Here is a 13477-nt window from a genome sequence, read left to right on the forward strand (position 1 = left end):
TTGACGAGTCTCTTAAAACTGCCAGCTCTATCTGAACCATAAAAGTTAGATTTTTCTTCCAGGTCCTTATATGATGCATTTAATTCATTAAGACTGTGCGTACATACTGTACCTGAGTTGTGTAAGACATTGGGCTCCATTTACCAAGCCTCGATAGATGCTTAAGAGCCCCAGTGTTTCAGTCTCGCTCAGGAGCTGTTACTTAAATTATCTGCGACACTTTAGGTGGCAGATTGCAATCCTCTGGATCCAAGCGGATCGAGAAAATTGACAGCCCCCTCTTGCACGCGATTGGCTGCGTGCCAGCAGGGTGCGGCATTGTACAATCAGCAAATTGTGTGATGGTAACTGAGGTCAGCGTACTGATGACCTCTCACTGTGAGGACAAGGTTCAAGACCGCTACCTCGTCCACCCTGCCTTTGATAAATGCAGCCCATTATGGAGAACAGACTTGCACTCATTTATACCTCACCAAAATAACCCTTTCAAGGACACACAAATAGATGGCTGCTAGGCAAGAATAGCTATGAAAGAAATGTGAAATGATAACAATCTACATGCAAGGACAAATCGCCCACCCATATAGTGCAAAATACAAAACATGATTCATGTAATCTTTGTTCTATAAATTGTTAATTGTTAAATTGTTAAATTGTTAATGATAGCGGGAAACATAATGTAACTTACGAGCTGGTCAGAGGTCAGTCTCAAAGTCTTTTTGTACGTAACTCCAGATGATGAGAGGGGGATTTGATTTGACTGCAGGGAACCTAAGTTCTGTTTGGCTGCCCTAGGGTCCTCATCACTGGAAGACGACTCATCCTTTATCCTGGAACAACACAAGAGGATTATGTGATCAACCGGAACATGCATTTGGCTGCGTGCTTGAAAAATACATTTGCTCTGAATCACTCAGTGCAATAATTGATTGTCTCCTAAAAGCCTTGTCTCATGGGAAGTCACCAAAAAAATGAATGTACAACTATCAATGAGTATAATGTTTCATTCATAAGAGAATCCATCCATTGAGCATGTTACTTACAATCAGAGAGAGCAATCAATAGATATAAACTTACAAGGCTTGAATCATCTGTTAACATGAATAAAAGTCACAATCAGTTTGATAGTATTCCCATAATTAATGGAAAGCATCAGCATTGCACAGCATTCTAATATCACTTGTTCTGCAGACATTCCTTGTCTTTAACAAAATGCATTTAAAAAGGACATTACAGTAATTTTCTTTACGTGACAAATATATTTCTTAGAGTCATTAATCACATATATATTTTTAAATCAGAAATATGCAGGCATTGCACTCGCAACGAGATTTATGAGCGCATATGTGTACAACACTAACATAATTATAGCACACCTATCAATTTACTCGTGCCATTGGATTATTGTCTATATCACCTCACAATATCCTAGAGCCTTGTATTGACAATACCCTTCAGGGCTAAAAATAATTACGAAGTAAGCGATCACGTGCTATAAATTCAACCTATCACATAACTTCTGGGCATTCGTCCTTTTCACCTATCTGACATAGGATTCTATTGTGTTCATGTCACCATGGATACACATGACAACATGCAAACTATGTTCGATAATGGTGGAATAATTAAATGAATTAAGTAAAGAAACAAAACATTAGTAGCAATCACGTGATATTAATTGGCCTATGAAATGGTTGGTTTGGGATCTATTTGTATTATACAGACATAAGGTTTAATTAAGGAGCACTGAGAGTCTATCAGCACATCAAGGTGCTGCTACACTGTGTGAGTACCCTGTGATTTCATATTGCCTGATTTGCAATAACATATTGATATGCACATGAAGCGCCCTCTGTTTCCTATATCCAGAATTTTCTTTACATGTATCAGAATTTAAAGGATCAGTAAACATTTCTAAACAACTTTTTCATCCTTTATACTGGATTTGTTTTACAAGAGCGAAACTTAACCCCCCATTTGTAAATCTGGCCTTCAGACTCCATACAACAAGGCGAGCCACAGTCATTAAAGTTAGTACAAAATGCATTGTTTTGCTGTTGTTAACCAAATAAAGCCAATTAGCAAAAAACATGTAGCACAGTTAGCCTTAAATAGTCAGCTGGGTGCATTTCAAGTTCTAAGAATTAGAAAATCCTCAATTTCCATAACTAAAAATGGCATGAAAAGGGCCAAAAAAACATAATTTATGCTTACCTGATAAATTCCTTTCTTCTGTTGTGTGATCAGTCCACGGGTCATCATTACTTCTGGGATATTATCTGCTCCCCTACAGGAAGTGCAAGAGGATTCACCCAGCAGAGTTGCTATATAGCTCCTCCCCCCTACGTCACCTCCAGTCATTCGACCAAAGACCAACGAGAAAGGAGAAGCCAAGGGTGTAGTGGTGACTGAATTATAATTTAAAAAATATTTACCTGCCTTAAAAAACAGGGCGGGCCGTGGACTGATCACACAACAGAAGAAAGGAATTTATCAGGTAAGCATAAATTATGTTTTCTTCTGTTATGTGTGATCAGTCCACGGGTCATCATTACTTCTGGGATACCAATACCAAAGCAAAAGTACACGGATGACGGGAGGGATAGGCAGGCTCATTATACAGAAGGAACCACTGCCTGAAGAACCTTTCTCCCAAAAATAGCCTCCGAAGAAGCAAAAGTGTCAAATTTGTAAAATTTGGAAAAAGTATGAAGCGAAGACCAAGTTGCAGCCTTGCAAATCTGTTCAACAGAGGCCTCATTCTTAAAGGCCCAAGTGGAAGCCACAGCTCTAGTGGAATGAGCTGTAATTCTTTCAGGAGGCTGCTGTCCAGCAGTCTCATAGGCTAAACGTATTATGCTACGAAGCCAAAAAGAGAGAGAGGTAGCAGAAGCTTTTTGACCTCTCCTCTGTCCAGAATAAACGACAAACAGGGAAGAAGTTTGGCGAAAATCTTTAGTTGCCTGCAAGTAGAACTTGAGGGCACGAACTACATCCAGATTGTGTAGAAGACGTTCCTTCTTTGAAGAAGGATTTGGACACAAGGATGGAACAACAATCTCTTGATTGATATTCCTGTTAGAGACAACCTTAGGTAAGAACCCAGGTTTAGTACGCAGAACTACCTTGTCTGAGTGAAAGATCAGATAAGGAGAATCACAATGTAGGGCTGATAACTCAGAGACTCTTCGAGCCGAGGAAATAGCCATTAAAAATAGAACTTTCCAAGATAACAATTTTATATCAATGGAATGAAGGGGTTCAAACGGAACACCCTGTAAAACGTTAAGAACTAAGTTTAAACTCCATGGCGGAGCAACAGTTTTAAACACAGGCTTGATCCTAGCTAAAGCCTGACAAAAGGCCTGGATGTCTGAATTTTCTGACAGACGCCTGTGTAACAAAATGGACAGAGCTGAGATCTGTCCCTTTAATGAGCTAGCCGATAAACCCTTTTCTAAACCTTCTTGTAGAAAAGACAATATCCTAGGAATCCTAACCTTACTCCAGGAGTAATCTTTGGATTCACACCAGTATAGGTATTTACGCCATATTTTATGGTAAATCTTTCTGGTAACAGGCTTCCTAGCCTGTATCAGGGTATCAATAACCGACTCAGAAAAACCACGTTTTGATAAAATCAAGCGTTCAATTTCCAAGCAGTCAGCTTCAGAGAAGTTAGACTTTGATGTTTGAATGGACCCTGAATCAGAAGGTCCTGTCTTAGAGGTAGAGACCAAGGCGGACAGGATGACATGTCCACTAGATCTGCATACCAAGTCCTGCGCGGCCATGCAGGCGCTATTAGAATCACTGATGCTCTCTCCTGTTTGATCTTGGCAATCAATCGAGGAAGCAGCGGGAAGGGTGGAAACACATAAGCCATCCTGAAGTTCCAAGGTGCTGTCAAAGCATCTATCAGAACCGCTCCCGGATCCCTGGATCTGGATCCGTAGCGAGGAAGTTTGGCGTTCTGGCGAGACGCCATGAGATCTATCTCTGGTTTGCCCCAACGTCGAAGTATTTGGGCAAAGACCTCCGGATGAAGTTCCCACTCCCCCGGATGAAGAGTCTGGCGACTCAAGAAATCCGCCTCCCAGTTCTCCACTCCCGGGATGTGGATTGCTGACAGGTGGCAAGAGTGAGACTCTGCCCAGCGAATTATCTTTGATACTTCTATCATTGCTAGGGAGCTTCTTGTCCCTCCCTGATGGTTGATGTAAGCTACAGTCGTGATGTTGTCCGACTGAAACCTGATGAACCCCCGAGTCTTTAACTGGGGCCAAGCTAGAAGGGCATTGAGAACTGCTCTCAATTCCAGAATGTTTATTGGCAGGAGACTTTCCTCCTGACTCCATAGTCCCTGAGCCTTCAGAGAATTCCAGACAGCGCCCCAACCTAGAAGGCTGGCGTCTGTTGTTACAATTGTCCAGTCCGGCCTGCTGAACGGCATCCCCCTGGACAGATGTGGCCGAGAAAGCCACCATAGAAGAGAGTTTCTGGTCTCTTGATCCAGATTCAGAGTGGGGGACAAATCTGAGTAATCCCCATTCCACTGACTCAGCATGCACAATTGCAGCGGTCTGAGATGTAGGCGTGCAAAGGGTACTATGTCCATTGCTGCTACCATTAAGCCGATCACCTCCATGCATTGAGCTACTGACGGGAGTTGAATGGAATGAAGGACACGGCATGCATTTAGAAGCTTTGTTAATCTGTCTTCTGTCAGATAAATCTTCATTTCTACAGAATCTATAAGAGTCCCCAAGAATGGAACTCTTGTGAGAGGCAAGAGAAAACTCTTCTTTTCGTTCACTTTCCATCCATGCGACCTTAGAAATGCCAGAACTAACTCTGTATGAGACTTGGCAGTTTGAAAGCTTGAAGCTTGTATCAGAATGTCGTCTAGGTACGGAGCTACCGAAATTCCTCGCGGTCTCAGAACCGCTAGAAGGGCACCCAGAACCTTTGTGAAGATTCTTGGAGCCGTAGCCAATCCGAATGGAAGGGCTACAAACTGGTAATGCCTGTCTAAGAAGGCAAACCTTAGATACCGGTAATGATCTTTGTGAATCGGTATGTGAAGGTAAGCATCCTTTAAATCCACTGTGGTCATGTACTGACCCTTTTGGATCATGGGTAAGATTGTCCGAATAGTTTCCATTTTGAACGATGGAACTCTTAGGAATTTGTTTAGGATCTTTAAATCCAAGATTGGCCTGAAAGTTCCCTCTTTTTTGGGAACCACAAACAGGTTTGAGTAAAACCCTTGTCCTTGTTCCGACCGCGGAACCGGATGGATCACTCCCATTAATAATAGATCTTGTACACAGCGTAGAAACGCGTCTTTCTTTATTTGGTTTGTTGACAACCTTGACAGATGAAATCTCCCTCTTGGGGGAGATAATTTGAAGTCTAGAAGGTATCCCTGAGATATGATCTCTAGCGCCCAGGGATCCTGGACATCTCTTGCCCAAGCCTGGGCGAAGAGAGAGAGTCTGCCCCCCACTAGATCCGGTCCCGGATCGGGGGCCCTCGGTTCATGCTGTCTTAGGGGCAGCAGCAGGTTTTCTGGCCTGCTTGCCCTTATTCCAGGACTGGTTAGGTTTCCAGCCTTGTCTGTAACGAGCAACAGCTCCTTCCTGTTTTGGTGCAGTGGAAGTTGATGCTGCACCTGCTTTGAAATTCCGAAAGGGACGAAAATTAGACTGTCTAGCCTTAGCTTTGGCTTTGTCTTGAGGTAGAGCGTGGCCCTTACCTCCTGTAATGTCAGCGATAATTTCTTTCAAACCGGGCCCAAATAAAGTTTGCCCCTTGAAAGATATATTAAGTAATTTGGACTTAGAAGTTACATCAGCCGACCAGGATTTTAGCCACAGCGCCCTACGTGCCTGAATGGCGAATCCTGAATTCTTAGCCGTAAGTTTGGTTAAATGTACTACGGCCTCCGAAATGAATGAATTAGCTAGTTTAAGGACTCTAAGCCTGTCCGTAATGTCGTCCAGCGTAGCGGAACTAAGGTTCTCTTCCAGAGACTCAATCCAAAATGCTGCCGCAGCCGTAATCGGCGCGATGCATGCAAGGGGTTGCAATATAAAACCTTGTTGAACAAACATTTTCTTAAGGTAACCCTCTAATTTTTTATCCATAGGATCTGAAAAAGCACAGCTATCCTCCACCGGGATAGTGGTGCGCTTAGCTAAAGTAGAAACTGCTCCCTCCACCTTAGGGACCGTTTGCCATAAGTCCCGTGTGGTGGCGTCTATTGGAAACATCTTTCTAAATATTGGAGGGGGTGAGAACGGCACACCGGGTCTATCCCACTCCTTAGTAACAATTTCAGTTAATCTCTTAGGTATAGGAAAAACGTCAGTACTCGCCGGTACCGCAAAGTATTTATCCAACCTACACATTTTCTCTGGTATTGCAACAGTGTTACAATCGTTAAGAGCCGCTAAGACCTCCCCTAGTAATACACGGAGGTTTTCCAATTTAAATTTAAAATTTGAAATATCTGAATCCAATCTGCTTGGATCAGAACCGTCACCTACAGAATGAAGCTCTCCGTCCTCATGCTCTGCAAGCTGTGACGCAGTATCAGACATGGCCCTAGAATTATCAGCGCACTCTGTTCTCACCCCAGAGTGATCACGCTTGTCTCTTAGTTCTGGTAACTTAGCCAAAACTTCAGTCATAACAGTAGCCATATCTTGTAATGTTATCTGTAATGGCTGCCCAGATGTACTAGGCGCCATAATATCACGCACCTCCCGGGCGGGAGACGCAGGTACTGACACGTGAGGCGAGTTAGACGGCATAACTCTCCCCTCGCTGTTTGGTGAAATTTGTTCAATTTGTACAGATTGGCTTTTATTTAAAGTAGCATCAATACAGTTAGTACATAAATTTCTATTGGGCTCCACCTTGGCATTGGAACAAATGACACAGGTATCTTCCTCTGAATCAGACATGTTTAACACACTAGCAATAAACATGCAACTTGGTTACAATCTTATTTAACAAAAACGTACTGTGCCTCAAAGAAGCACTAAACGATTAAATGACAGTTGAAATAATGAACTGAAAAAAACAGTTATAGCATCACTCTTTAAAAACAACACAACTTGTTAGCAAAGGTTTGTTCCCATTAGTAAAGTAACACAAATTAAATTTTAAACATAAAAATCACAGAGCAACGTTTTAAAACACAGTCACTACATAAGTCTCACAGCTCTGCTGAGAGAATCTACCTCCCTTCAAAGAAGTTTGAAGACCCCTGAGTTCTGTTAGAGATGAACCGGATCATGCAGAAAATACAAGAGTAACTGACTGGAATTTTTTGATGCGTAGCAAAGAGCGCCAAAAACGGCCCCTCCCCCTCACACACAGCAGTGAGAGAGAAAACGAAACTGTCATAATCAAAACAAGCAAACTGCCAAGTGGAAAAATAATGCCCAAATATTTATTCACTCAGTACCTCAGAAATGCAAACGATTCTACATTCCAGCAAAAACGTTTAACATGAATTAAATACCTATTAAAAGGTTTAATGTACTTTTACAGAGTAATTCCGGTGAAATACCATCCCCAGAATACTGAAGTGTAGAGTATACATACATGTCATTATAACGGTATGGCAGGATTTTCTCATCAATTCCATTCAGAAAATAAAAACTGCTACATACCTCAATGCAGATTCAACTGCCCGCTGTCCCCTGATCTGAAGCTTTTACCTCCCTCAGATGGCCGAGAAACAGCAATATGATCTTAACTACTCCGGTTAAAATCATAAGAAAAACTCTGGTAGATTCTTCTTCAAACTCTGCCAGAGAAGTAATAACACGCTCCGGTGCTATTGTAAAATAACAAACTTTTGATTGAAGTTATAAAAACTAAGTATAATCACCATAGTCCTCTCACACCTCCTATCTAGTCTTTGGGTGCAAGAGAATGACTGGAGGTGACGTAGGGGGGAGGAGCTATATAGCAACTCTGCTGGGTGAATCCTCTTGCACTTCCTGTAGGGGAGCAGATAATATCCCAGAAGTAATGATGACCCGTGGACTGATCACACATAACAGAAGAAAAACCTCTATATTGCAATATTGAAAAATTATTCTATTATGTATATCTACACATTTTAAATATCAAGGTGTTTTCTGTCTCGTTACAGTGTAAAATAATGGGGTTGATTTCCAATCCTTTACAAAAACATATCAACTAAATTCTATACAAAAAAACCTGCAGACTTTAATGGAAAATTTCAGAAGAAAATCAATCAACCTCAAAATGTTTCATCACTGTCATAAGAAAATTGTACAAGAGGATACACCCCTTGAAAAGTTTGGTAGTCATATGTAAATGAGCTTGTGCTCTGATCTAAGCAATCTCAGTGTTAGATAAATGTAACCATACAAAAAGCAGAATGTATAGTATGTTTTTTTTCCTTAAAGGGAAATTGTACTGTAAATGTTCCCAATGATCCATTTTACCTGCTGGTGTGCAATAAAATTGTTTATAAATAGCCAATTTACCTTTATTTTGTCATTTGAAATAGCCATTTTTGTCTGCTGAAACTGTGCTGAAGTGCTAGCTATAAAAAAAACAATCCAAATCTAAAGACAGTCCAGCACTCACTGTTCATATCTTGGGTGCAAGCTGTAATAGGGCACTGCACATTCCCTATGTCAATATCCAATAGAAAAAAAAAAATGATAGCATGATTAAGGACATGTAGTCCGAAACGTCGCTGCTTCAGTTGTGCTTATGCTGCAATAAAAGAACTGGTAATTATTATTCTTGTGGAGTGCTGCTGTTTGTTTTTTACTATATAAAAAAAACAATGTAAGAGGCAGCAGCTGAAATTATCCTCCCAGTGAGAGAGCCCACCCCTTTGAAAGGGTTTTTCCTGTTGAAACTTTAAATATAGTGAACTCAGCTGCTTTCCTGAGTACCTTTAACCAAAAACATTTTATAGTGTTACATTTTGAATGTAATGTTCCTTTAAATCACCTTGGCACTCCTGATGTTTCAGAACTACATTACCCATGATGCTTAGGCACTTTGAAGTCCAATTGAGCATCATAGAAAATGTAGTCCTGAAACAACTGGAGGGCCAAGGTTCCCCATCCCTGCTTTAAATGAACATAAAGGTGGAACGTTATCTAATGTGTTAAGGCGTCTTATTATCGCACTATTGCTTGCATATAGTTGTGTTTAACCACCTGCAAAGGGATTAAATCACATTGGTAAAATCAGCTTCAGAATAGCAATGCCCTCCTGGGAGCTAGCTGAACATATCTGGTCAATAACAAAAGGCACAGGGATACCAATAGAACAGAGTACATTTAATTACAGAATTAAATTGAAAAGTCTATTAAAAGTTTATGCTTTATCTGAACCATGAAAGTTTAATTTTGAATTATTATGTCCCTTCAAAGTAATTTTTGTATGGAGTTGGATTGCTAAATGGCAATAAAGAAGACTACTATAGTAATTTCTTATCTAGACCAAGCATTAAAGGGACATGAAACCCACATTTTTATTTCATGATTTGGAAAGAGCATGCAATTTTAAACAACTTTCTAATTTACTTCTATTATCTAATTTGCTCCATTCTCTTGATATACTTTGCTGAAAAGCAAATCTAGATAGGCTCAGTAGCTGCTGATTGGTGGCTGCACATAGATGCCTTGTGTGATTGGATCACCCACGTGCATTGCTATTTCTTCAACAAAGGATATCTAAAGAATAAAGCAAACTACATAATAGAAGTTAATTGGAATGTTGTTTAAAATTGTATTATCTACCTGAATCAAGAAATAAATAAATTGGGTTTAGTGTCCCTTTAAGAACACCACTAGCAGCAGTATACAGTGATTATATTGAATTTAATCTACTGCTAATACAATTATATTCACTGCTTGCTCTTAGGGTTGCCACCCAGCCGGTATGTTTCCAACATGGCCTGTATCTTCAAGGTTCAGGTCAAAAGTTGAAAATATAGATTAAATATAGAAATATGGTCAAACTTCTATGTGTATTGAAGTCTACTTCTAGACTAATGATCCTTTCAAATCAGTCCTAGCAGCTTTGGTTCCTGACTTATGCTGTATAATTATTTATGCAAATATATGCTAATAAGCATGGCTAATATTTGTGTTCCCAGAAAAGGTGGTAACCTTACTTGCTCTACCTGCATACATTAGCCACACCGTAATAATACATGTTGTGCTACTTCCTGTTACATGGGCATCTTTACAATTCACTATGTGAAAACATTTTTAGGTACATTAATTCCAAGAAAGTCTCATTTGTATTTAATGGCACATTAAACATTTATATTGTGTATTTCAAAGAATAGCAACTAAATATTTATTTACATGAAAAAATAAACAGTTAGTGAGGGCTTAATATTCCAATACTAAAAAGCTCTATTGCGCTACAGTACTTAAAGGGACACTGAACCCAATTTTTTTCTTTCATGATTCAGATAGAGCATTCAATTTTAAGCAACTGTCTAATATACTCCTGTTATATTTTTCTTCATGCTCTTGCTATCTTCATTTGAAAAGCAAGAATAAGTTTAGAAGCCGGCCCATTTTTGGTTTACAACCTGGGTTGTCCTTGCTGATTGGACAGCACCAATAAACAAGTTCTGTCCAGAGTTCTGAACTAAAAATTGGCTGGCTCCTTAGCTTAGATGCCTTCTTTTTCAAATAAAGAAAGCAAGAGAACGAAGAAAAATTAATAATAGGAGTAAATTAGAAAGTTGCTTAAAATTGCATGCTCTATCTGAATCATGAAAGAAAAAGTGTGGGTTCAGTGTCCCTTTTAATTAAAACATAGTTAAAGTTCACTCCAGAGCGGTAATGTACTTCTGCTTCTCATCTGGACACAGCAAGATGATTGGTGGCTACACACATATTCTACTTATGATTGGATCACCGCCCATGTCCATCTCTGAGCAGAAATGCACTTCCACTACAAAGTGGACTTTAAATATGTTTACATTATTTGCAGGGGTTAAATACATAGAGTCACGTTGAAGTGCAATAGTAAAATGTTCTAGTGCATTACAGCATTTTGCTATTTCACTATTAAAGCACTAAAATGTGATAATGAAATTAGGGTGAAACGCATGTTGCATACCAGAGGATTCATTGCTCCCTGACTAACAAAACTCCCACAGCTGTGTTGGTTAACAATAACACACCATCACAAATAGGGAAACAAAAAGGTTATGGCATTCAGGGCAGTGTTTCTAACATTTTTTGCTACTCTGTAATATTTTGCTACCGGGATACTGAACATGTGCAAACACATTCCACAGATGATCCTGAAACATCTGTGGAATGTGCTGATGTAGTTTGCTCATGCACTTTATCATCGGTAGCAAACTCTAACGGTAGCAAAATCTAACGGAGAGGATGTTTACTCCCTGCATTCCTCTTTTTTTTCTTGATACAGGGGAGGGGGGGGCGGATTGTGGCTTTTAGACTTGCAGAATGTTACACCTTCTGATCCCCTTAGGTCACTTACAGACTTTGTCATATATTTTAGTCCCTTTTCTCATGTCATTAACACTTTGTAGCCATTATTGTTACATTCTATCAGCAACTCTAAAGTCAGGGTGCCAAGTTCCTCTCCCCCTTTTCCCCAGTAGCAAAATGATAGTATAGTTACGTGAGCAGGGTCAGGGCAGTTAGAGGTGTTCTCAGGGCACAGCTAGGTGATCCAGGGGCGTGGTTGGGCAGTTGAGGTACGTAGACTGCCTAAAAGGACAGGGTCAGGGAGTGGTATCCTTTTTACCATCCTCCAGTGCAGTGGGGGTGCAAAATAGAATACTGTGTGTGCTTTGTGCCCCCTGCCCTCCCACCCTGGAACCACCACTGCTTTAATTTTAAAATGTACTTTGTTCTATTGGTATCCTTGGTTGAAAAGCATACCTAGTAGGTAGGCTCAAGAGCAGCAATGCACTACTCTGAGCTAGCTTGTGATTGGTAGCTACATACATATGCCTCTAGTCATTGGCTCGCCACATGTGTTTAACTAGCTCCCAGTAGTGCATTGCTGCTCTGGAACTGACTTCAACTATACACTTAATGCCTTTTCATATAACATTTAAAGTTATATAGAAGCAATAGTACACACAATATAACATTTTCTCTATCACACAGCATTTTCACTTCGTTCTTTGCTGTCCCTTTAAATGCTGCTTTTCATATGAAAAAAATAGAGCATTTCTTAAACAATTTTGAATGTAATGTTCTTTTTGTTGCTTTACAATTTCCTTTCTACTGTTTATATTACTTTTATGACATTATAACAAAGCATTAGATGATTTCATTGCTTACCTTTTTTCAATGCTTGTCCCTGCAGGCTGTTCACTGATGTATTGTCCTTTTCCATTCAATACCATATCTGGTTTGGCTTCCTAATAAAATAGGATGGATGTTAGGCCAGACTAAGGAAACGCATAAACCATGCATGCATTTTATATACATTTATATGCAGATCCCAGATGGCTAAGGTTTTATTGCTGAAACAGAGCTTAGAAATAGGTAAACAGAATGAGTAAATGTAGAAAACAGTGCTGAATAATACTGTATAACAGAAATGATTTAGTGAGCACAATAAGCTTATGGTTTTGTGCGACTACGATTTATTTTATGTGAGGTTAAATGAGGTACTTATAGCATAGCATTTTTTTTAGATCACTACTTTGGCCTCATTTTGAATATAGCATAAAAGTAGACCGTGTTATATCTGGAATTGTATAAATTAAAAACTAGATGCAATGTTTGCAACAATGTCTGTAGCAATGATATACATTGTTGCACACACTGCTGCCATACAGTACTAAAGACAAGTGTGCTCTACTGAGTATGCTAAGAGAATGCAGCAAAGTTGATAAAAGAAGTAAATTAGAAAGTTGCATAAAATTGCATGCCGGAAATTTCAGAGAAAAAACTTGACCCGAGTACAGGAGAATTTTTAGCATTTTTGCTATAACTCAGTTTAAACAAAATAGAGCCTTTGTTTCTTATGCACTTATGAAAACTATATATATTTTTAAAGTAGAAAACCCAAGGTTTTGATCTAGGCCCATTTTGTATATTTAATGCCACTATTTGGCAGCCAAATACAATCATATGGAGAAATAAAAACAGTTCACTTTTCCGCAAACTTTGGGTTTCTCACTGAAATTACTCACACACAACTACTGCAGTCATAAGACATATGGTTGTTAAAGTTGTAAAAGTGTCTCTGGTGTCCCCTTTATTCAGAAACAGCAAACATGCATGGTTTTGCCATTGTTTTTTGGCAATTAGAAGGTCGCTAATTGCAGCTGCACGCAATACTTCTGAAATTCCTGGCAGTGAAGGGGTTAATCAGTTAGCTTGTAAGGTTAATATTTGCTCAAGTGTAAGCATTGCACTCTCACCTGACACCTCTCACTCCCTGAGCCCTAACT

General features: G+C 39.7%; 1 protein-coding gene across 5 annotated transcripts in view; it reads right to left on the minus strand.

The window, feature by feature from the left end:
* LPIN1 (lipin 1) overlaps window positions 1–13477 on the minus strand; it is a 477940-nt gene that overhangs the window by 24356 nt on the left and 440107 nt on the right. For all 5 annotated transcript variants that reach the window (XM_053709668.1, XM_053709669.1, XM_053709670.1 and 2 more), the window contains 2 exons: window positions 12357–12436; window positions 689–830 (listed from right to left, as the gene is read on the minus strand). In XM_053709668.1, the coding sequence (XP_053565643.1) occupies window positions 689–830; window positions 12357–12436 (222 nt within the window). The remainder of the gene's footprint in view (window positions 1–688; window positions 831–12356; window positions 12437–13477) is intronic.

The sequence above is a fragment of the Bombina bombina genome, chromosome 4 (assembly GCF_027579735.1).
Source record: "Bombina bombina isolate aBomBom1 chromosome 4, aBomBom1.pri, whole genome shotgun sequence".
NCBI lineage: Eukaryota > Metazoa > Chordata > Amphibia > Anura > Bombinatoridae > Bombina > Bombina bombina.